Genomic DNA, 25386 nt, shown 5'->3' on the forward strand with positions numbered 1-25386 from the left:
CTTGGAAACGGAACAATACCCTGCTCAAAAAAGACTGGGTTATAGAAGACATTAAGGAGGGAATAAGGAAATTCATAGAATGCAACGAGAATGAAAACACTTCCTATCAAAACCTCTGGGACACAGCAAAAGCAGTGCTCAAAGGTCAATTTATATCGATAAATGCACACGTACATAAAGAAGAAAGAGCCAAAATCAGAGAACTGTCCCTACAACTTGAACAAATAGAAAGTGAGCAACAAAAGAATCCATCAGGCACCAGAAGAAAACTAATAATAAAAATTAGAGCTGAACTAAATGAATTAGAGAAGAGAAAATTGAAAGAATTAACAAAGCCAAAAGCTGATTCTTTGAAAAAATTAACAAAATTGATAAACCATTGGCCAGACTGACTAAAGAAATACAGGAAACAAAACAAATAACCTGAATAAGAAACGAGATGGGCCACATCACAACAGACCCAACTGAAATTAAAAGAATCATATCAGATTATTACGAAAAATTGTACTCTAACAAATTTGCAAACCTAGAAGAAGTGGACGAATTCCTAGAAAAACACTACCTACCTAAACTAACACAATCAGAAGTAGAACAACCAAATAGACCCATAACAAAAAAAGAGATTGAAAAGGTAATCAAAAAACTCCCAACAAAAAAAAACCCTGGCCCGGACGGCTTTACTGCAGAGTTCTACCAAAACTACAAAGCTCTACTACAAGAAATTAAAAAGGACATACTTAAGTGGAAAAACATACCTTGCTCATGGATAGGAAGACTTAACATAGCAAAAATGTCTATTCTACCAAAAGCCATCTATACATACAATGCACTTCCGATCCAAATTCCAGTGACATTTTTTAATGTGATGGAGAAACAAATCACCAACTTCATATGGAAGGGATAGAAGCCTCGGATAAGCAAAGCATTGCTGAAGAAGAAGAAGAAAGTGGGAGGCCTCACTCTACCTGACTGTAGAACCTATTATACAGCCACAGTAGTCAAAACAGCCTGGTACTGGGACAACAACAGGCACATAGACCAATGGAACAGAACTGAGAACCCAGATTAAAATCCATCCACATATGAGCAGCTGATATTTGACAAAGGCCCAGTGTCAGTTAATTGGGGAAAAGATAGTCTTTTTAACAAATGGTGCTGGCATAACTGGATATCCAGTTGCAAAAAAATGAAATAAGACCCATACCTCACACCATGCACAAAAACTAAGTCCAAGTGGATCAAAGATCATGGAAGAAAAATAGGGACAACGTTAGAAGCCCTAATACAAGGTATAAACAGAATACAAAACATTACCAAAAATGATGAAGAGAAACCAGATAACTGGGAGCTCCTAAAAATCAAACACCTATGCTCATGTAAAGACTTCACCAAAACAGTAAAAAGACCACCTACAGACTGGGAAAGAATTTTCAGCTATGATATCTCCAACCAGCACCTGATCTCTAAAATCTATATGATTCTGTCAAAACTCAACCACAAAAAGACAAACAACCCAATCAAGAAGTGGGCAAAGGATATGAACACACACTTCACTAAAGAAGATAATCAGGCAGCTAACGGACACATGAGAAAATGCTCTCGATCATTAGCTATTAGAGAAATGCAAATTAAAACTACGATGAGATTCCATCTCACTCCAACAAGGCTGGCATTAAACCAAAAAACACAAAATAATAAATGTTGGAGAGGCTGCGGAGAGATTGGAACTCTTGTACACTACTGGTGGGAATGTAAAATGGTACAACCACTTTGGAAATCTATCTGGCGTTATCTTAAACAGTTAGAAATAGAACTACCATACAACCCAGAAATTCCACTCCTCGGAATATACCCTAGAGAAACAAGAGCCTTCACACAAACAGATATATGTACACCCATGTTTATTGCAGCTCTGTTTACAATAGCAAAAAGCTGGAAGCAACTAAGGTGTCCATCAACAGATGAATGGGTAAATAAATTGTGGTATATGCACACAATGGAATACTACGCATCGACAAAGAACAGTGACGAATCTGTGAAACATTTCATAACATGGAGGAACCTGGAAGGCATTATGCTGAGTGAAATCAGTCAGAGGCAAAAGGACAAATATTGTATAAGACCACTACTATAAGATCTTGAGAAATAGTATAAACTGAGAAGAACACATACTTTTGTGGTTATGAGGGGGGGAGGGAGGGAGAGGGTTTTTTACTGATTAATTAGTAGATAAGAACTGCCTTAGGTGAAGGGAAGGACAACACTCCATACATGGAAGGTCAGCTCAATTGGACTGGACCAAAAGCAAAGAAGTTTCCGGGATAAAATGAATGCTTCAAAGGTCAGCGGAGCAAGGGCGGGGGTCTGGGGAACATGGTTTAAGGGGACTTCTAAGTCAATTGGCAAAATAATTCTATTATGAAAACATTCTGCATCCCACTTTGAAATGTGGCGTCTGGGGTCTTAAATGCTAATAAGTGGCCATCTAAGATGCATCAATTGGTCTCAACCCACCTGGAGCAAAGGAAAATGAAGAACACCAAGGCCACACGACAACTAAGAGCCCAAGAGACAGAAAGGGCCACAGGAACCAGAGACCTACATCATCCTGAGACCAGAAGAACTAGTTGGTACCCGGCCACAATCGATGACTGCCCTGACAGGGAGCACAGCAGAGGACCCCTGAGGGAGCAGGAGACCAGTGGGATGCAGATCCCAAATTCTCATAAAATGACCACACTTAATGGTCTGACTGAGACTAGAAGAATCCCGGCGGTCATGGTCCCCAAACCTTCTGTTGGCACAGGACAGGAACCATGCCCGAATACAACTCATCAGACATGAATGGAACTGGACAGTGGATAGGAGAGAGATGCTGATGAAGAGTGAGCTAATTATATCAGGTGGACACTTGAGACTGTGTTGGCATCTCCTGTCTGGAGGGGGGATGGGAGGATAGAGAGAGTTGGAAGCTGGCAAAATTGTCATGAAAGGAGAGACTGGAAGGGTTGACTCATTAGGGGGAGAGCAAGTGGGAGTATGGAATAAGATGTATATAAACTTATATGTTACAGACTGACTTGATTTGTAAACGTTCACTTGAAGCTCAATAAAAGTTAATAAAAAAAAAAAGAAGGGGACAAAATCAAAACAGTAGCTACACAGCTCAAACAAATAGAAAGAGAACAGAAATAGAAAGTTACAGCCACCAGAAAAAAGGAAAAATAAAGATAAGAGCAGAAATAAATGAAACATAAACAAACAACAAAAACAAACCCACAGCTGTCAAGTTGATTCCAACTCATAGTGACTATATGGGGCAGGGTGGAACTACTCCACAGAGTTTCCAAGAAGCGCCTGGTAGATTTGAACTGCTTAACTTTTCGTTAACAGCCGTAGCTCTTAAACCCTAGGCCACCAGGGTTTCTACCAGAAGAAAGGAAATAATAAAGGTAAGAGCAGAAATAAATGAAATACAGAATAGAAAAACAATAGAAAGAATCAACAAAACTCAAAGTTGAAAGGATCAACAAAATCGACCAAACTGACAAAAGAAAAACAGGAGAGGACACAAACAACTCAAATAAGAAATGAAGTGGGGGACGTTACAACAGACCCAGCTGAAATAAAAAGGATCATAACAGAGTACTATGAAAAACTGTAAAACAAACTTGAAAACCAAGAAGAAATAGACAAAGTTTTAGAAACACATGATGCATTTCAACTAAAGCAAACTGAATTTGAAAATCTGAATAGACTCATAACAAGAGAAGAGATTGAAAATGCAATTAAAAAAAAAAAAAAACTTCCAACAAAAAAAAGTCATAGCCCAGATGGCTTCATTGGAGAATTCTACCAAAACAGTCAGAGAAGAGCTTACACCAGTGCTACTCAAAGTATTTCAGAACATAGAAAAGGAAGGGACTCTACCGAGTTCTATTTATGAAGCCAGCATAACCCTGATACCAAAACCAGGCAAAAATACCACACAAAAAAGAAAATTACAGACCAATATCTCTCACGATTATAGACGTAAAAACTTTCAACAAAATTCTAGCCAATAGAATTCAGCATAATATCAATAATAATAATAATACACCAAAATCAAGTCAGATTCATACCAGGTATGCAAGGATGGTTCAACATTTAAAAAATCAATCAATACAATTCACCACATAAATAAAATACAAGAAAAAATCACATGATCATCTCAATTGACGCAGAAAAGACATCCTACAAAGTCCAACATTCTTTCCTGATAAAAATTCTCAATAAAATAGGCATGAAAGGAAATTCCTCAACATAGTAAAGGGTGTAAATAAAAAAAAAATAAAGACCAACAGCCAACATCATTCTTAATGGAGAGAGGCTGAAAACATTCCCCTTGAGAACAGGAACAAGACAAGGATGCCCTTTATCACCACTCCTATTTAACACTGTGCTGGAAGTCCTAACTAGAGCAGTAAGGGAAGAAATAGAAATAAAGGGCATCCAAATTGTTAATGAAGAAGTAAAACTGTCCCTATTTGTGGATATGATACTGTACATAGAAAACCCAAAAGGCTCCATGAGAAAACAATTGCAATTAATAGAAAGATTCAGCAGAATAGCAGGATAAAAAATAAACGTATAAAAATCAGTTGTATTCCTATACATTAATAAAGAGAACTACGAAAAGGAAATCAAGAACACAGTACCATTTATAATAAAAATTCAAAAACCAAACCCACTGCCATCAAGTCAATTCCGACTCATGGGTACCCTAAAGGACATAGTAGAACTGCCTCAGACAGTTACCGAGGAGCACCTGGTGGATTCAAATTGCCTTTTGGTTAGCAGCCACAACTCTTAACCACTACAGCACCAGGGTTCCATTTATAATGTTATTTTTGTTGTTATCAGGTGCCCTCAAGTCACTTCCAACTCACGGAGACCCTATGTACTACAGAACGAAACTGCCTGGTCCTGTGCTATCCTCACTATCATTGTTATACTGGAGCCCATTGTTGCAGCCACTGTGTCAAACCATCTCATTGAGGGTCTTCCTCTTTCACTAACCCTGTACTTTACCAAGCATGATGTCCTTCTTCGAGAACTGTTCCCTCCTGACAACACATCGAAAGTATGTAAGATCCAGTCTCGCCATCCTTGCTTCTAAAGAGCATTCTGGTTGTACTTCTTCCAAGAAAGATCTGTTCGTTCTTTTGGCAGTCCATGGTATATTCAATATTCTTCACCAACGCAATTCAAAGACGTCAATTCTTCAGTCTTCCTTATTCATCGTCCAGCTTTCACATGCATGTGATGCCATTGAAAACACCATGGCTTGGGTCAGATGCATCTTAGTCCTCAAGACAACATCTTTGCTTTTCAACACTTCAAAGAGGTCTTTTTGAAGTAGATTTACCCAATGCAATGTGTCTTGATTTCTTGACTGCAGCTTTCATGGGTGTTGATTGTGGAACCAAGTAAAATGGAATCCTTGACAACTTCAATCATCTCTCAGTTTATAATGTTGTGGCTTTTTGGTCCAGTTGTGAGGATTTGTGTTGAAGTGTAATCCACGCTGAAGGCTGTAGCCTTCGACCTTCATCAGTAAGTGCATCAAGTCCTCTTCACTCTCAGCAAACAAGGTTGGGTCATCTGCAAAACTCAGGTTGTTAATGAGTCTTTCTCCAATACTGGTGGCTGCCTTCTTCATATATTCCAGCTTTTCAGATTATTTGTTCAGCATACAGATTGAATAGATATGGTGAAAGGATACAACCATGACGCGCATCTTTCCTGACTTTAAACCATGCAATATCCCCTTGTTCTGAAGAAACAACTGCCTCTTGATCTATGTACTCTTCCTCATGAGCACAATTAAGTGTACTGGAATTTCCATCCTTTGCAATGTTATCTATATTTTTTTATAATCCACAAAGTTGAATGTGTTTGCATATTCAATAAAACACAGGTAAATATCCTTCTGGTATTCTCTGCTTTCAGCCAGGATGCATCTGTTATAAACCATAATCCCTGGTTCCAGATTATTTTCGAACCCAGACTGAATTTCTGGCAGTTCCCTGTGGACATACTGCTGCAGCCACTTTTGAATGATTTTCAGGAAAATTTTACTTGCATGTGACATTAATGATACCGTTTGATAATTTCCACATTTGGCTGGATCACCTTTCTTGGGAATAGGCATAAACATGGATCTCTTCCAGTCAGTTGGCCAGGTAGGTGTTTTCCAAATTTCTTGACATAGACGAGTGAGCACTTCCAGTGCTGCATGAGTTTGCTGAGACATCTCAATTGATAATCCGTCAATTCCCGGAGCCTTATTTTTTGCCAGTGCCTTCAGTGCAGCTTGAACTTCCTCCTTCAGTACCACTGGTTTCTGATCATATGCTACCTCTTGAAATGGCTGAAAGCTGAGCAATTTTTTTTTTTTTTTTGGTATAATGACTTTGTATATTCCTTCCAACTTTTTTTGATGCTTCTGGCATTGCTGAATATTTTCCCTGCAGAATCCTTCACTATAGCTACTTCAGGCTTGAATTTTTTCTTCAGTTCTTTCAGCTTGAGAAATGCTGAGGATGTTCCTCTGTTTTGGTTTTCTATCTCCACCTCTTTGCACATGTCATTATAATACTTTACTTTCTCTTCTCGAGCTACCCTTTGGAATCTTCTGTTCAGCTCTTTTACTTCATCATTTCTTCCTTTGGCTTTAGCTACTCTGTGTTTAAGAGTAACTTACAGCGTCTCTTCTGACATCCATTTGGCCTTTTCTGTCTTTTTGATGACCTCTTAGTTTCTTCATGTGTGATGTCCTTGATGTCCTTCCATAGCTCGCCTGGTCTTCCATCATTAGTTTTCAATGCATCAAATCTATTCTTGAGATGGTCTCTAAATTCAGGTAGGATATAGTCAAGTTCGTACTTTGGCTCTCCTGGAGCTTTGCTAATTTTCTTTAGTTTCAACTTGAACTTCAATATGACCAATTGATGGTCTGTTCCACAGTCAGCCATGGCCTTGTTCTGACTGACGGTACTGAGATTTTTCCATCGTATCTTCCTACAGATGTAGTCAATTTGATTCCTGTGCATTCCATCTAGAAAGGTCCATGTGTATAGTCGGTGCTTATGTGGTGAAACAAGGTATTTGCAATGAAGAAGTTGTTGGTCTTGCAAAAATTCTACCATATGATCTCCAGCATCTTTTCTATCACCAAGGCCATATTCTCCACCTACTGATCCTTCCTCTTTGTTTCCAACTTTTGCATTCCAATTTCCAGTAATTATCAATGCATCCTGACTGCATGTTTGAGCAATTTCAGACTGGTAAAAATCTTCAATTTCTTTATCTTTGGCCTTAGTGGTTGGTGTGTAAATTTGAATAATAGTCATATTAACTAATCTTCATTGTGGGTAATGGATATGATGCTAACATTGACAGTGTTGTACTTCAGGATAGGTCTTGAAATTTTTTTTTTTTTTTGCTTTAAGTGAAAGTTTACAAATCAAGTCAGTCTCTCAAACAAAAAAATATAAACACATTACTACATAACCCTAGCTGCTCTCCCTTTAATGTGACAGCACACTCCTCCTCTCCACCCTGGATTCCCCATGTCCATTCAGCCAGCTCCCATTCTCCCTGCTTCTCATCTTGCCTTCAGACAGGAGCTGCCCACACAGTCTCATGTGTCTACTTGAGTCAAGTAGCTCACTTCTCGCCAGTGTCATTTTCTGTCTTATACTTTAATCCAATCCCTGTCTGAAGAGTTGGCTTTGGGAATGGTTCCAGTCTTGGGCTAACAGAGGGTCCAGGGCCATTACATCTGGGATGCCCCCAGTCTCAGTCAGACCATTAAGTCTGGTCTTTCTGCTAGAATTTGAAGTCTGCATCCCACTGTTCTACCACTCTATCAGGGATTCCCTGTTGTGTTCCCTGTAAGGAAAGTCATCAGTGGTAGCTGGGCACCATCTAGTTCTTCCAGTCTCAGACTGATGAAGTCTCTGGTTTATGTGGCCCTTTTTTTCTCTTGGGCTCATATTCACCTTGTGTCTTTGGCATTCTTCACTCTCCTTTACTCCAGGTGGGTTGAGACCAACTGATGCGTCTTAATCACCATTGTTACTGGCGATTAAGATCCCAAATGCCACTCACAAAGGTGGTATGCAGAATGTTTTCTTAATACATTTTCTTATACTAATTGAACTAGATGTCCCCTGAAACCATCGTCCCCAGACCCATGTCCCTGCTACTCTGGCCTTCAAAGTGTTTGGTTGTATTCAGGAAACTTCTTTGCTTTTGGTTCAGTCCAGTTGTGCTGACCTCCTGTATATTGTATGTTGTCTTCCCTTCACCTGAAATACTTCTTGTCTACTATCTAATTAGTGAATACCACTCTCCCTCCCTCCCCACCCTCATAACCATCAAAGAATGTTTCTTCTGTGTTTAAACTTTTTGTTGAGTTTGTATAATAGTGGTCTTATATAAAAATTGTCCTACTGCAACTGACTAATTTCACTCAGCATAATGCCTTCCAGATTTCTCCATGTTATGAGATGTTTCACAGATTCATTGTTGTTCTTAATCGATGCATAATAGTCTATTATGTGAATAAACTATAATATATCCATTCATCCATTGATGGTTGCATCTTCTTGCTACTGTAAACAACGCTGCAACAAACATGGGCGTGCATGTATCTGTTTATATGAGGCCTCTTATTTCTCTAGGATATATCCCAAGAAGTGGGATTGCTGGATCATATGATACTTCTATTTCCAGCTTTTTAAGGAAGCGCCAAATCGATTTCCAAAGTGCTTGTACCATTTTACATTCAAACCAGCAGTGTATAAGTGTTTCAGTCTCTCCACAACTTCTCCAATATTTATTATTTTGTGTTTTTTAGATTAATGCTAACCTTGTTGGGGCGAGGTGGTATCTCTTTGTAGTTTCGATCTGCATTTCCCTAAAGACTAATGATTGTGAGCATTTCCTCATCTATCTGTTAGCCCCTGAATGTCTTCTTTGGTGAAGTGCGTGTTCATATTCTTTGCCCATTTTTTAATTGGGTTATTTGTCTTTTTGTTGCTGAGGGTTTCAGTATCATGTAGATTTTAGAGATCAGACACTGATCAGAACTGTTTTAGCCAAAAACACTTTTTCCCAGTCTGTAGGTAGTTTTTTTTTTTTTTTTTTTTTTTACTGTTTTGGTGAAGTCTGGATGAGCATAAGTGCTTGAGTTTTAGGAGCTCCCAGTAATTTAGCTTCTCTTCTGGTGTTTGTACATTGTTAGTAATATTTTGTTTACTGTTTATGCCATGTATTAGGGCTCCTAGCATTGTCCCTATTTTTTCATCTATGATCTTTTTTGATTTAGATTTTATATTTAGGTCTTTGATCCATTTTGAGTTAGTTTTTGTGCCAGCACCATTTGTTAAAGAGACCGTCTTTTCCCCATTTAACAGACTTTGAGCCTTTGTCAAATATCACATGCTCATAAGTGGATGGATTTATGTTTGAATTCTCAATTCTGTTTCACTGGCCTATGTATCCATCGTTGTACCAGTACCAGGCTATTTTGACTACTGTTTTTTTTTAGCAGTATAAGTTCTAAAATCAGGTAGTGAGAGGCTTCCCTTTTTTTTTTCCTCCTTTTTCAGTAATGCTTTACTTATCCAGGGCCTCTTCCCCTTCCATACAAAGTTGGTGACTTGTTTCTCCAACTCAGTAAAAAATGTCATTGGAATTTGGATTGGGGTTGCATTTTATCCATAGACCGCTTTGGGTAGAATTGATATCTTCACAATGTTGAGTCTTCCTGTCCACGAATAAGGTATGTTTTTCCACCTATGTAGGTCTCTTTTGGTGTCTTGCAGTAGTGTCTTGAAGTTTTCTTTGTATAAGTCTTTTAAGTTTCTTGTTAGATTTAATCCTAAGTATTTTATCCTCTTGGGGGCTATTGTAAATGGTATTGATTTGGTGATTTCCTCTTCGATGTTATCTTTGTTGGTGTAGAGCAATTCAACTAATTTTTTATGTTTATCTTGTATGCTGATACACTGCTGAACTCTTCTATTAGTTTTGGTAGTTTTCTTGTGGATTCTTTAGGGTCTTCTGGGTGTAAGATCATGTCATCTGCAAATAGAGATACTTTACTTCTTCCTTACCAATTTGGATGCCCCTTATTTCTTTATCTAGCCTAATTGCTCTGGATAGGACCTCCAGCACAATGTTGGATAAGAGTGGTGATAAAGGGCATCCTTTTCTGGTTCCCATTCTCAGGGGGAATGCTTTCAGACTCTCTCCATTTAGGATGATGTTGGCTGTTGGCTTTGTATAAATGCCCTTTATTATGTTGAGGAATTTTCCTCCTATTCCTATTTTGCTGAGAGTTTTTATCTTGAATGGGTGTCGAACTTTGTCAAATGCCTTTTATGCATCAATTGATAAGATCATGTAGTTCTTGTCTTTTATTTATATGATGGATTACATTGACTGTTTTTCTAATGTTGAACCATCCCTGTATACGTGGTATGAATCCCACTTGGCCATGGTGAATTATTTTTTTTATCTGCTGTTGAATCCTACTGGTTAAAATTTTTTTGAGGAATTTTGCGTCTAAGTTTATGAGGGATATATGTCTGTAATTTTCTGTTTTTGTGATGTGTTTACCTGGTTTTGGAATCAGGGATATTGTAATGGATTGAACTGTGTCCCCCCAAAATAGGTGTCAACTTGGTTAGGCCAAGTGTGGTTGTCCTTCATTTTGTGATTTTCCTATGTATTATAAGTCATAATCTCTGTGTTTAAAGGGTGGGATGTAACACCCTTGCTCAGGCCACATCCCTGACCCATTGTAAAAGGATTTTCCCTGGGGTGTAGCCTGCACCAGCTTTTATCTCTCAAGAGATAGAAGGAAAGGGAAGCAAGCGGAGAGTTGGGGACCTCATACCACCAAGAAAGCAGCACGAGGTGCAGAGCGCATCCTTTGGACACAGGGTCCCTGAGCCTGAGAAGCTCCTCGACCAGGGGAAGCTTGAGGACCAAGACTTCCTCCAGAGCCAACAGAGATCGAAAGCCTTCCCCTGGAGCCAACGCCCTGAATTTGGCCTTGTAACCTGTTAGACTGTGAGAAAAGAAATTCTCTTTGTTGAAGCCATCCACTTGTATTTCTGTTATAGCAGCACTAGATAACTAAGACAGATATGCTGGCTTTATGGAATAAGTTTGGGAGTATTCCATCCTTTTCTACGCTCTGAAATACTCTCAGTAGTGGTTGTGTTAACTCTTCTCTGAAAGTTTGGTAGAATTCTCCATAGAAGCCATCAGGGTGAGGGTTTATTTTTGTTGTTGGGATATTTTTAATTACCTTTTCAATCTCTTCTTTTATTATGGGTTTATTTAGTTGTTCTACCTCTGTTTGTGTTAGTTCAGGTAGGTAGAGTGTTTCTAGAAATTTGTCCATTTTCTCTAGGTTTTCAAATTTGTTAAAGTACAATTTTTCATACTAATCTGATTTGACTTTTTCAGTTTCAGTTGGGCCTGTTGTGATATCGCCCATCTTATTTGTTATTCAGGTTTTTTGCTTCCTCTCCTGTTTTTCTTTGGTCAGTTTGGCCAATGGTTTATCAATTTTTGTTGATCTTTTCAAAGAATCAGCTTTTGGTGTTGTTAACTCTTTCAAATGTTTTTCTGTTCTATATTTCATTTAATTCTGGTCTAATTTTATTATTTGCTTTCTTCTGGTCACTGACAGTTTCTTTTGCTTCTCTCTATTTGTTCAAGCTGTAGGGATATTTCTTTGATTTTGGCCCTTGTTTTTGGATTTGTGCATTTATTGCTATAAATTGACCTCTGAGGACTGCTTTAGCTGTGTCCCAAAGGTTCTTGTACAAAGTCTGTTCCTTCTCATTGGATTCTATGAATTTCTTTATTCCGTCTTTAATTTCTTCTATAACCTAGGAGTTCTTGAACAAGGCGTTGTTCAGTTTCCAAGTGTTTGATTTCTTTTCCCTGGTTTTTCTATTATTGATTTCTACTTTTATGGCTTTATGGTCAGAGAAGTTGCTTTGTAATATTTTGATGTTTTAGATTCTGATAAGGCTTCCTTTATGAGCTAATATGTGGTCTATTCTGGAGAATTTTCCATGGAATTGTAAAAGAAAGTATAGTTGGCTGCTGTTGGGTGGAGTGTTCTGTATATGTCTACGAGGTCAAGTTGGTTGACTGTGGCATTTATATCTTCCGTGTCTTTACTGAGCTTCTTTCTGGATGTTTTGTCTTTCACCAAAAGCGGTGTGATGAAGTTTCCCACTGTTACTGTGGAGTTGTCTATCTCACTTTTCAATGCTGTTAGAGTTTTTATGTATCTTGAATCCCTGTCATTGGGTGTGTAAATATTTATTATGGTTATATCCTCCTGGTATATTAACCCTTTAATCATTATATAGGTCTTTCCTCATAGTTTGTGGTGGATTTAACTTTCAAGTCTATTTTGTCAGAAATTAATATTGTCACTCCTGCTTTTTTTGATTGCTGTTTGCTCAATATTTTTTTTTCTATCCTTTGAGTTTCAGTTTGTGTCTTTAAATCTAAGGTGTGTCTCTTGTAGGCAGCATATAGATGGATCATGTTTTTTTATCTACTCTGCCACTCTCTGTCTCTTTATCAGTGCATTTAGTCCATTTGCAGTCACCGTAATTATGGCTAGGTATGAGTTTAGCGCTGTCATTTTGCTGTCTTTTTTTTGTGTATTGTTGACAGTTTCTTTTTCCACTATTTTTTTGTGCTGAATAGGTTTTCTTTATACATTATCTTCTCTTTTTCATCGTTCTTGATTTTGTTTTTGCTGAGTCTTTATGTTTTTCTTGTATTTTATTTTGATGTGTAGGATTGTTAGTCTCCTTTGTGGTTACCTTAATATTTACACTATTTTTCTAAGTTTAAACTTAGAAAAGATCTATGATGACATTTTTATTCCCTCTTTATTGATTTCGTGTTGTCATCTTTTACATAATGACATTGCTGTTTCCCAGCTTTGAGCATTTGTAACTTGATTTATTTTTGTGATTTCCCTAACTGGGTTGATATCTGGTTGCTCTGTCTTGTGTTCTAGTCTTGGTTTGTTATCTGATGTTACTGATTTTCTAACTAGAGGACTGCCTTTAGTATTTCTTGTAGTTTTAGTTTGGTTTGTGCAATTCCCTAAAATTCTGCTTATCTGGAAATGTCCTTATTTCACCTTCACATTTGAGAGACAGTTTTGCCAGATATATGATTCTTGGCTGGCAATTTTTTTCCCTTCAAAGCTTTATATATGTTATCCCACTGGTTTCTTGCCAGCATGGTTTCTGCTGAGTAAAAAGTCCATGCTTATTTTCTCTCCTTTGTAGATGGCTTTTTGTTTAGGCCTCTCTTAAAATTCTCTATCTTTGGTTTTGGCAAGTTTGATTATAATATGTCTTAGGGACTGTCTTTCAGGATGTAACATATATGGGGTTCAATGAGCATCTTGGATAGATATCTTCTTGTCTTTCATGATATCAGTAAACTTTTTGGCCAACAAATCTTCGACAACTCTCTCTGTATCTTCTGTTATCCCTCTCTGTTCTAGGACTCCAGTCACTGGTAGGTTATCTCTCTTGACAGAGTCCCACATGATTCTTAGGGTTTCTTCATTTTTTAAAAAATTCTTTTATCTGAATATATTGGTGCCAAGTGTTTTATCTTCAATCTCACTAATTCTAACTTCCATTTCCTCAATTCTGCTCCTCTGACTTTCTATTGAGTTGTCTAATTCTGAAATTCTATTGTAAATCTTCTGAATTTCTGATTGCTGTCTCTCTGTGGATTCTTGCAGCCTATCAAATGTGTCGTTATGCTCTTGAATAACCTTAATTTCCTCTACTGCTTTATCTGTGTGTTCCATGCCTTGTTCTGCATTTTGCATAATCTCCATCCTGACCTCTTGAATAGTTGTGTATATTAATCTTTTGTATTCTACCTCTGCTAATTCCAGGAACATATCTTCATCTGAAAGATTTCTTGATTCTTTGTTTTACGTGCTTCTTGAAGTGGTCATGGTGTGCTTCTTTATGTGATTTGGTATTGACTGTTGTCTCCGAACCATCTATAAGTTATCGTATCAATTTATATTATGTTTGCTTACTGTGTCCTAGCTTCTTACTTTGTTTTGTTTTGATGTGCCCAAATAGGCTGCTCAAGTGAGCTAGTTTGATTACTTGTGCCTTTGAAGCTCTAACTCACTGTCACCTGATGGTTAGAGCTGTTACCAGGTATATGAGCCTAGGAGTACATTCACTTTTCTCGTATGGATTCAGCTCAGGTGTCCAGTTAGTCTGTCACCTAGTGTGTGGTGCAGACTCTCACCTACAGTCTTAGAGGAGCAGGGGTGATTGGTGTAGGCACAGGTATCCAGCTGCAGGAGGGGGTCATGTTCTGAGCAATGCAGGGGGCTGACGAACATCTCCCAAGTGTCTGTGATGAAAGCACATCCCTGTTCCTTAGAGCGCACAGGTGGGTGGGCTCTGCAGCAGGACCATGGGCACTCAGTGTTTTGGGCTGTAAGGACTGCAAGCCACCACTTATCCTTAGACCCCTGTTGCAGGTGACTAAGTGATGTGGGTGGAGCCACCATTCCTCGGTCCCCTGATGTGGGTAGGTAAGGACTGTACTAAATAGGCAGTGTGGTGTCGAACATCAAAAACCTGCCTCTCCACCACACAGATGGAACAGCTGAAGTCAGATCTCAGCACATACACCATTGTACTGTGGCAATGAGGGCCTTAGCTGCTGAAATGGGACCACACAGGTCTATGCAGGGTTGAAAGGCATTCAAAGCCCATGGACCACTTGTGCCTGTGCCCAGGCAAAGGATCCATTTCTGCCCTGAATTCCCAGCTTATGAGAGTTGGCAGATTATTTTTTTCCCCATTTGTTAATTTGTTCCTTCTCTAAGGCCAGGAGAATGACTCCCCATACACAGCAGGAGCTAACTAAGGCCCATGGAAAGTGACTGCTACCGAAGTCAGCTCTGGGGCTGGAGTAGAGGGAGAGTGTTCTTTCAAAAGGTGTACTTTTTTGGTCTGTGCAGTAGATCAGACTCAATTACTTATCTTTTGCTGAGAGAGCTATTCTTCACTGATTCTGGAAGCATGAGTAAACTCTGTACTGCATGCTCTCTCCTGCTGAGGAATCCATGTCCCAAACACTACCACTAGCCCCACCATGGTTGAATCCAGATGATTGGGCCTGTAGGGTACCAATTACTGCCCAGTCAGGTCTGGCAACTTCTTGCTGCTTCTGAACTGTCTCTCCCACCCCTTGTCTCTCAGTCTGATTTCTTAACTTTGCCTTTGATGTTCAGGGCCCCTAACTTGTCATATGTAATTGATTCACTTGTTTTTTCAGGTCATTGTTGTGAGAGGGACCACCAGAAGCCTCTGACTACTCTGCCTACTTGGCCCCGCCCTGAAAATGTTCTTTTTGATAGTGAATGCAATGCCATTCTTCTTCAAGTTGTCATTCCTGGCATAGTAGACCATATGACCGCCTGACTCATCCAAGTCCATTTTAGCTCACTAATGCCTAGGATATCCGTGTTTATGTGTTCCATTTCATTTTTGATAATTTCCAGTTTCCCTAGATTCATACTTCATGCGTTCCATGTTCTGATTATTAATGGATATTTGCATCTGTTTCTTCTCATTTTGAGTTGAGCCGGATCAGCAAATGAAGGTTCTGAAAGCTTGACTTTATCCAGGTCATGAAGGTCAACTCTAGTTTGAGGAGGCAGTTCTTCCCCAGTCATCTTTTGAGTGCCCAAACCTGGGCCTTCCAACCTGGGGGATTCATCTTCCAGCACTATATCACGGAATGTTCTGCCGCTATTCATAAGGTTTTCACTGGCTAATTCTTTTCAGAAGTAGACTGCCAGGTCCTTTTTCCTAGTCTGCCTTAGTCTGGAAACTCATGAGAAACCTGTTCTCCATGGGTGGCCCTGCTGGTGTCTGAATATTGGTGGCATAGCTTCCTTCAGCACAGGAACATACAAACCCCCACAGTAGGACAAACTGACCAACACATGGGGGTCCATTTATATTAAAAAACAAAAAACCAAAATATTAGCCCCGCAAAAATAAAATACTTAGGAATAAATCTAAGTAGGAATATAAAAGATCTACACAAAGAAAACTACAAAACAGTACTGTAAGAAATCAAAACGGACTGACATAAACGGAAAAACATAACATGGTCATGGATAGGTAGACTCAACATTGTAAAATGTCAATTCTACCCAAAGCATCTACAAATACAATGCAATCCCAATTGCAAAGACCAACAGAATTCTTTAAAGAGATAGAAAATCCAATCAATAACTTTATACAGAAAGGGAAGAGGCTCCGAGAAGTAAAGCACTATTGAAGAAAAAGAATAAAGAATAAAGTAGGAGAACTCACACCACCTGACCTCAGAAACTACTATACAGCTATGGTAGTCAAAATAGCCTGGTACTGGTACACCAACAGACACCTTGACCAAAGGAACAGAGCTGAGAACTCAGATGTAAATCCATCTACCTATGGCCACCTGATTTTGACAAAGGCCCAAAGTCCATTAAATGGGGGAGAAAACAGACTTTTAAACAAATTGTGATGGCAAAACTGGTTGTCCATCTGTGAAAAAATGTAACAGGACCCATACCTCACACCATGAAGAAAAAAAAATTTTTTTTCCAAAATGGATTTAAATGTAAAATAAAAAACTATAAAGATAATAGAAGAAAAAATAAGGTCCTTGCTAGAGACCCTAATGCATGGCATATAGAAGGTACAAACCATAAGTAACAATACACAACCACCAGAAGATAAGCTAGATAATTGGGCTTTTCTAAAAATTAAACACTTATGCTCATCAAAAGACTTCACCAAAAGAGTGAAAAGAGGACCTACAGACTGGGAAAAAATTTTTGGCTATGACAAATCCAACAAAGGCCTAATCTCTAAAATCTACAAGAAAGTCCAACACCTCTACAACAAAAAAACAAATAATCCAATTAAAAAATGGCAAAGGATATGAACAGACACTTCACCAAAGAAGGCATTCAGGTGGCTAACAGACACATGAGTAAATGTTCGCTATCACTAGCCTTTAGAGAAATGCAAATCAAAACCACAATGAGATAGCATTTCACTCCAATATTACTGGCACGAATCAAAAAAATAAATAAATAACAAATGTTGGGGAGGCTGCGAGCACACTGGAACTCTTATGCACTGCTGGTGGGAATACAAAATGGTGCAACCATTTTGAAAAACGATATGGCACTTCCTCAAAAAGCTAGAAATAGAAATACCATATGATCCAGCAATCCCACTCCTTGGAATATATCCTAGAGAAATAAGAGCAGTAACATGAACAGATATATGCACACCCATGTTCTTTGCAGCACTGTTCACAATAGGAAAAGATGGAAACAATGTAAGTGCCCATAACAGACGGATGAATAAACAAACTGTGATACATACACACAACAGAATAATATGCAATGATAAAGAACAATGATGAATCTGGGAAACATCTCACAACATAGATGAATCTGGAGGGCATTATGCTGAGTGAAATAAGTCACGAAAGGGCAAATATTGTATGAGACCACTATTATAAAAAAAATTGTATAGGTTTACATACAAAAAGAAAATCTTTGATGCTTATGAGGAAGGAAAGGGGTAGGCAGGGAAAAACACTGAATAGACAACTGATAAGTGGTAACTCTGGAGAAGGGTAAGAGAGTATACAATACTGGGGATGCCAGCACAAATTGAACAAGGCAAGGTCATGCAAGCTTCACAGACACATCCAAACTCCCTGAGGGACTGAATTACTGGGCTCAGGGCTGGGGACCATGGTCTCAGGGAACACCTAGCTTAATTGGAATATCTAGTTTATAAAGAAAATGTTCCACATCCTATTTTGGTGAGTAGCGTCTGGGGTCTTAAAAGCTTATGAGCAGCTGTGTAAGATACTCCACTGGTCTCATTCCATCTGGAGCAAGGGAGAATGAAGAAAACCAAAGACACAAGCGAAAGATTAGTCTTAAGAACTAATAGACCACAACTACCACAGCCTCTACCAGACTGAGTCCAGCACCTCTAGATGGTGCCCGGCTACCACCACCGACTGCTCTGACAGGGATCGCAACAGATGGTCTCAGACGGACATGGAGAAAAATATAGAACAAAATTCTAACTCAAGGAAAAAAAAAAAATAGAAGACCAGGCTTATTGGTCGACATAGACTGGAGAAACCCTCAGAGTATGGCCCCTGGAAACTGTTTTACATCAGTAGTGAAGTCATTACTGAGGTTCACCCTTCAGCCAAAGATTTGACAGGGCCATAAAAGAAAACAAGACTAATGTGCACACCAGCCCAGGGGCAAAGATGGGAAGGCAGAAGGGGACAGGAAAGCTGGTAATGGGGAACCCAAAGTTGAGAAAGGGAGAGTTTTGACATGTCATGGGGTTGGCAACCAATATCACAAAATAATATGTGTATTAATTTTTTAATGAGAAACTAATTTGCTCTGTAAATTAGAGCACAATTTAAAAAATTAAAAAATAAAAGATCAGAGAAAGACTCATTAACAACCTGAAATATATAAATGACACAATCTGGCTTGTTGAAAGTGAAGAGGATATGAAGCACTTACAAATGAAGATCAAAGACTACAGTCTTCAGTATGGAATGCACCTCAACATAAAGAAAACAAAAATCCTCACAACTAGACCAATAAACAACATCATGATAAACAGGGAAAAGACTGACGATGTCAAGGATTTCATTTTACTTGGATCCACAATCAATTCCCATGGAAGTACCAGTCAAGAAATCAAATGACCTATTGCAGCGGGCAAATATGCTTCAAAAAAAAAAAAAAAAGACCTCTTTAAAGGGTTGAAAAGCAAAGATGTCACTTCGAGGGCTAAGATACGGATGACCCAAGTCACGGTATTTTAAATTGTCTCATATATATGTGAAAGCTGGACAACGAATAAAGGACACTGAAGAATTGACAACTTTGAATTACGCTGTTGGCAAAGAATATTGGATATACCATGGGCTGCCAGAAGAAGGAACAAATCTGTTTTGGAAGATGTACAGCCAGAATGCTCCTTACAAGGTAGGATTTAGTTTTCTGTACTTTAGCTACAAAGTACTTTGGCTATAACAGCGGGCTCAAACAAAAGCAAGGATCGTGAGAATGATGCAGGACCAGGCAGTGTTTCGTTCTGTTGTACACAGGGTCACTGTAATCGACTCCACAACATCTAACAACAATGACAGCAACAATCAATGCTTACTGTGGGATGGACATTATTCCAGGCCTTTTGTTTATATTAAATTATGTAACCCTGTCAATAACCCTATGAACTAGATACTATTGATATCCCTGTTTTTCAGAGAGGATCAGTGAGTTCCTGAGGGTCACATGACTAGAAAGTGCCAGATTTAGGGCAAAACTCAGGCAGTGAGTTCTTAAACATTTTACATACTGCCTCTTGATCATATTTAAGTTCTCTTACTGAGGTTGAATTTCTGTAAACACCCACTACATAAGACACTGCATGAAAGTCATTTAGGAAATATCACTGAAAGCAGGATGGACCTCTGAGAAATCCCACAAGACTAGAAGTTCCCTAAGAGCAGGATCTGGTCTCCTCCATCCCTGCCTATTCCCAAGGCCCAGCCCCACAACTGGCTCATGGAATTTGTTTACTAAACATTCATAACTCCCATCTCTGTATGTGTTCCCTGCTCAATAGCCTGCAACCCCATGTTACCCTAGACATGGATTAGAACTGCTGTGTGCAGAAAACCACAGCAAGGGTCCAGAAGTATGGCAAGGCACGTGAGGCACAAAATTTCCCTTGCACATCTCTGAGAGTGAATGTTTCCTGAGAACTATATTATGGCTGCTGTGGGTCTACAACCTAATGGAGATGAAGAAGCTAGAGTGTACTTCAATCCAGTTTAGTGATTGAAAGCTCGTGAATTCAAACCACCTGCAGAAAAGAAAGTAGATGAGAAAATATTTAATTAAAAAAAAATGATGTGGCTGTGTCTTTTATCCATGTATAAGTGAGTTGGAGAGTTGGGAAGCTGTAGAAGTGACAGGTGCTATGCACCTGCACAGTAAGGCACACAGTCAGTACCAGAGCAAAGACACACTATTGTGCTTTAGTTTAAGTACTATCACCCTAATGTTTGGCGTTTATTTTCTCTGGACTTTTTGGGGATATATTCTACTACATACATACTTAAAACGAAAGAAAGAAAAAGACGGCACCTTAGGGAAGTGGCTTTGAGCCACAGGGCACAAAAAAATCAATCCTAACTGGGCACAGTTCCCACCAATACCTCATGAGGCATCTCTGCAATGACAGCACACCAAGAGATGTCCAGATGGAGACAGATATGAGCAGGATTACTCCGCTGTAAGAGTACATGCCCCTGGATTCTGAGCAGACCTTTTGCTGATGGCATGTGGACCATGGGATGGTTTGAACCACGGTTTTAAAGGTAGTAAATCATTTCATTCAGTTAATTACAGGCAATTTTCTTAGTTGTGGAAAATATTCGTGAAAAGTAGCCCAGCAATGCTAAGCCCATGTTCCTGCTGGCTCTAACCACCTAGATATATCCACCTCAGAGACTGCAGGGATGTCTGCAGCTCTCTTGCAATACAGGAAGAAGTGGCTCTGCACGAAAATGGATTGATTGGTGTCTTGGCAATTCAGGACACCCTGTACTTGTCACCAAGTCAATTCTTAGAAGCTGGAGAGGAGGGAGGTTGGAGGTGACCTTGACTTTCCCAATGACCTCACTTATCCAATGACTACTGCTGCATGCCTGGAAATATAGGCATTATGGAAGGGGGGAATAAGGACCAGAAGAGGGCTGGTCCCTCCTTCCAGGACATTGCAGTCTAAAGAAACATAACCTTGAGGACATGACCCCAGTGATCAGTGAGCAAAGGTAGAATACAGTCAGGACAGTGCTGTGGGGACCAGGCCTGGAGCGGCAGTGTGAGGGCAGAGCAGGGCAGGGCAGGGCAGGGCAGGGCAGGGCAGGGCAGGGCAGGGCAGGGCAGGGCAGGGCAGGAAGGATTCCCAGCATCTCAAGTAAGCTAAAAAAACAAGTTGGAGTTAGCCAGGTGAAGGAAGCTGGAGGCTGAGTCACAAATGGTCAAGTCAGAGGCAGTGGGCAGGCAGAGTAGGGTAATGGCCTCCTGAATGTCAAGACGGGACAGAGCCATTTCTATTCACTGGTCCTTATTTAGCTGTATTAACAGAAGGAAGACAAGGTGGGATCCCAGGGCAGCACAATAGCATTGTCAACCCAGAGGTTTGGGCTTTATAGCACGTTACAGTTTACAAAGCACTTTTATTTATTACCTCAATGACAGTATATAGCATTCAGTAAGGACACAAAACTGTGGAGAAAGTGTTGCACATTGTAAAATATGGATGCTATTTATTTAGTAAAACCTCAGCAATAACAGAAAGAACAGCAGAAAACACCTGATCAATCTTTGGAAAGTTGAACCAAAGATGACAATGAAATACAGACCAGGGCAGACTTCACCAGAGACTCTCTGGGAAAGATGATGGTGTCTACAGAAGTAACTCTGACTCCAGATAGCCAGGCTGCTGAGGGTAGGGCCCACAGTCCTGGACCACCAGGCTGAATGCTGCCCTAGAAGTGGGAGAGGTGGCTCATTTCTGGGAGAACAGTCCCAACTCCTCTAGTTGTCTTCTTCCTATTTCCCTCCTGCCTCCAAGGCCATCAATGGTCTCTTGCTTGGCCAGAGACAAGTGTTTCCTATGTTACCAAATATCAACAGGTTAAATTCACCTTCAGGCTTTTGACTTTTAAATAACCACCTGTAAAGAGCATCTCCTTCTCAGGTGATCCTTCCTATCCATGAAACGCACCAGTCCCTTGAGCTATGGAGAAAAGGGGCATGTGATGATGCAGTATTGCATGACCTGGGTGACCTTCTGCTCTCAGTCAGTTACAGTGTATCTCATAAGAGACTGTGCCCCCCAACGAGTGAGAGCAGAGACAGGACTCACCTGTGGCAAAGACAACATTTCTTGAGACGAGGCGGTGTTCCACGATGGAGAATTGCGGGAGCTCGATCCTTTCCACTCCGGTGACAGCCTTGTCCCCACCTCTCCAGTAAAACTCAATGTCATCCGTGGTGTAGCCATCTGCCAGAAGAGACAGCAGGAATGTGGGAGACAGTGAGCATCATCACTTTGTGTCAGTGCAAGGCTAAAGAAACTGGTACCAATGAAACAGAAGTAACAGCTTTCCTGTACATGAAGTAGATTTGCTTAGCATGCTTTTTTATCAGAAGACCTGTTGTTGAAGGACTAACTTTCAAATATCTGTGTTTACGTTTGCTGCTTGGTTGATACCAAACTGGCATTGAAAAGTCGAGGGGTTGGGAGGCCCAGGGTGCTCTGCCCAGAGTTCTGTTTGTAAAGTCTGATGTAGAGCTTGCCTGGACATCGTGCAGAAATGAGGTCATTATGAGCCAGAGTTGAGACAATTCAATGGTAACTGGTTTTTTAACAGCAGTGAAGATGATTGTATGAGAACAAGAGGATTCTATTATGAAGAATTCTGGAAAGGCAATTGCCCTAAAAGGTTATTGAAAATTTAATACTCTGAAGGTGAATTCAACCCATAAATGTTTGATATGAGAAGCTCTCAGAGGAAAAGTAGTGTTCTCTTTGGCTCTGCCTGATGGTTACATTGGCTGCTCTTCATCATGAAGCTTGCCGACCTTATAAAGGCCTTTTGTTGGGACAATCTTGGATCTCAGATGTTTGACAGGTGGTTCTATCAGCAAAGGGAGTGTCTGTTAGCCTGACTATATCTCCTAACTCAGCTCTTAGCACAGTGCTCAGTGTTCACACAGTAATCAACCAATCAGTGTTCCTTGAGAACAAGTACATAGGTCTGATGTTACTTGTACAGTACAAGAGCTACTTTATCTGTATGGTCAGTTAAGACACAGATATATATAAAAAAAAAATCCTTTCACTATAACAGACTCTATGATTTGACCATATAATACAACAAAAAGGCAGATGCCTGTTCTTTGACACAAGACAAACAAATAGGGTAGGGCTAGAGGATGACTGCTTCCCATGGTTCCTGCAAACTCCCCGGTTTAATCTTCTATCTTTTCTCCCCTGGATCACTGTGGTTGCCAGCTCCTATCTCTTCCCTTCTCTCTTGCTTCCTTATATTCCCTCCAGCCCACAGAATCCACTTAACTTTTTCTACTGTAGCCCTTCAACTATTGGAAAAGAGTCATCATCTTCCCCTTGAGTCTTCTGTCTTCCATTCTAAATACCCCCAGACAATTCAACTGTTCATCACTTGACATGATTTCATGTCCTTCACCTTCTCGGAAAGCACAACTCTCAGCAAAGATGACAATGATGGAAGTGTGGAAGTGAGGGGCACCCAAGGGCTGTTCCATTAGGATCAGAACACTAGCCTACTACTGGGGAAATTTTTCAATATGCTTATTCATGTGGATAGATTCCCACCTCCCCACAGTTGCATAAAGGGGCACTGCAAAGTCATAGTCATTTATCTGCTAAAAAAAATTCAGTGTAAATATCGACAAGCCCAAGTTCAATTGAAACTAATGATAAACTGGTCTATGGTAGACCAAGAAAAACAACGTCAACAACAAAGTATCATTGGATATGCTGGGAGATGGAGTTCAGAGAGCAGATGGGACATTTGTTGTCCCTCACATAGATGTACTCCATGCTGAATTATCAATCAAGCATCTGAATACTTCTCAAATTGAAGAAAAGCACTGAAATGCAGAAATAGATTGCTTTTAAAGCTGAGTTCCTGATGGGAAATGAGTTTTATTCTGAGTGCCCAGGGTCCCACCAGCATAGCCACTCATGCATGATGAAGCGTAAGAAAACTAAATAGCTGTCTTTGCTCTCTCCTCACTGAATGGACTGAGATGGGGAGTATTTGTTTTCTTATATTTCAACAAAGCAAACAGACTCTCTGAATAAGATTAGAATGGAGAACTCTTATATAGAGTCTAACTCTCTTTTTTATGACAATAAAATTGGCCAAGTGGAGAATTAAACCTCTAATCTTTCAGATAGTCAAAAACTATGTCAAGAAAATCGTGTGTGGCTTGGAAAGAATCCTAAATAATGGCAATAAAGTCTATAACACGAAGTGGACAAGAGGGAACCACAAATGTAGATACACACAACTTTCGATCTCCAGAGTGCAATTCTGCTCGTCCAGCGGGTACCTCCTTAGGTCCATCATGCATGCTGCTGTAGTCGTGATTCTGAAACACACAGAGCATGGGAAGGCATTAAAGATGGGGGAAAAGGGAGCAAGGTGTACTGCTTCTAGGTAAACAATGCATAAGGCCCCCTTCCCCAAAGTGCACCTTGACTAAAGGTATTTCACAATATATGCTGAGAAACTAGAAAGAATAAGAAACTGTCTTTTGAATACTATAGATCAGCTTTATCAAGAAAAACAACACAATAACTTAAAATCCTACAAAATTATTTATTGAGTTTTGTTTACTTCAGAAATCAAGGGCCAATAAAGGGGCTTCTATGGAAGTCCTTATGTTCAATTTTTTGTTCTGCTCCTTCTCTGGTGGCTCTCTAACCTTTATAGTACAGAGAAAACCAATATACGTGGGGACAACATTGGTTAGATTTAAATTTACTTCTTTGACTCCTTGCGATGTGCTGAACTACCTGCAGATCCACAGGCTGTACTCTGGAACTCTAAGATGAGCTTCTCCTTTAACTTGCTTTATGGCAGTTATCTTCTCAACTGGATTATTACCCTCCAGAGCTTTCACCATGTGATCATCTATCTTTTCAAAGAGAATATTTGGCTCCTATTTTTTTATGTTACTGACTATGAATCATAATTGGGTTGGCTAGCTTCCCTTGGGGATAGATGCAGTCATGGAAAGAATGTCTATCATGGCCCGAAGAGAGTTAAGCCCCCAACATCCAATGATGAAACAAACCACACATTGGGAGACAACACTTCTAGATATGTCAATTCCATTTCCTACTCTGTCTACTCAGGGAAATTAACCTACCCAAGACCACTGTTGAAAATGGAACACCCAGGCCACTATGTTTTATACTCTATTTCTCTAGAATACCACTCCTTCCCCACTACAGTCACAACTGACAGGACTGGATCCTAAACTCAAGGACAGCCAACCATTAGCTGGCCAGAGATCTAGAATGCCACCTGACTTAAAATGCA

The 25386-nt window shown here is 39.8% G+C and overlaps 1 protein-coding gene across 2 annotated transcripts in view; it reads right to left on the reverse strand.

Moving 5' to 3' along the window:
* Positions 1-25386, reverse strand: part of GABRB3 (gamma-aminobutyric acid type A receptor subunit beta3) — a 379863-nt gene that overhangs the window by 58838 nt on the left and 295639 nt on the right. For both annotated transcript variants that reach the window (XM_023539691.2, XM_064296190.1), the window contains exons 5-6: positions 24348-24430; positions 22155-22292 (exon numbers count right to left, since the gene is read on the reverse strand). In XM_023539691.2, coding sequence (XP_023395459.2) covers positions 22155-22292; positions 24348-24430 — 221 coding nt within the window. The remainder of the gene's footprint in view (positions 1-22154; positions 22293-24347; positions 24431-25386) is intronic.

The sequence above is a fragment of the Loxodonta africana genome, chromosome 13, assembly GCF_030014295.1.
Source record: "Loxodonta africana isolate mLoxAfr1 chromosome 13, mLoxAfr1.hap2, whole genome shotgun sequence".
In the NCBI taxonomy this organism is placed as follows: domain Eukaryota; kingdom Metazoa; phylum Chordata; class Mammalia; order Proboscidea; family Elephantidae; genus Loxodonta; species Loxodonta africana.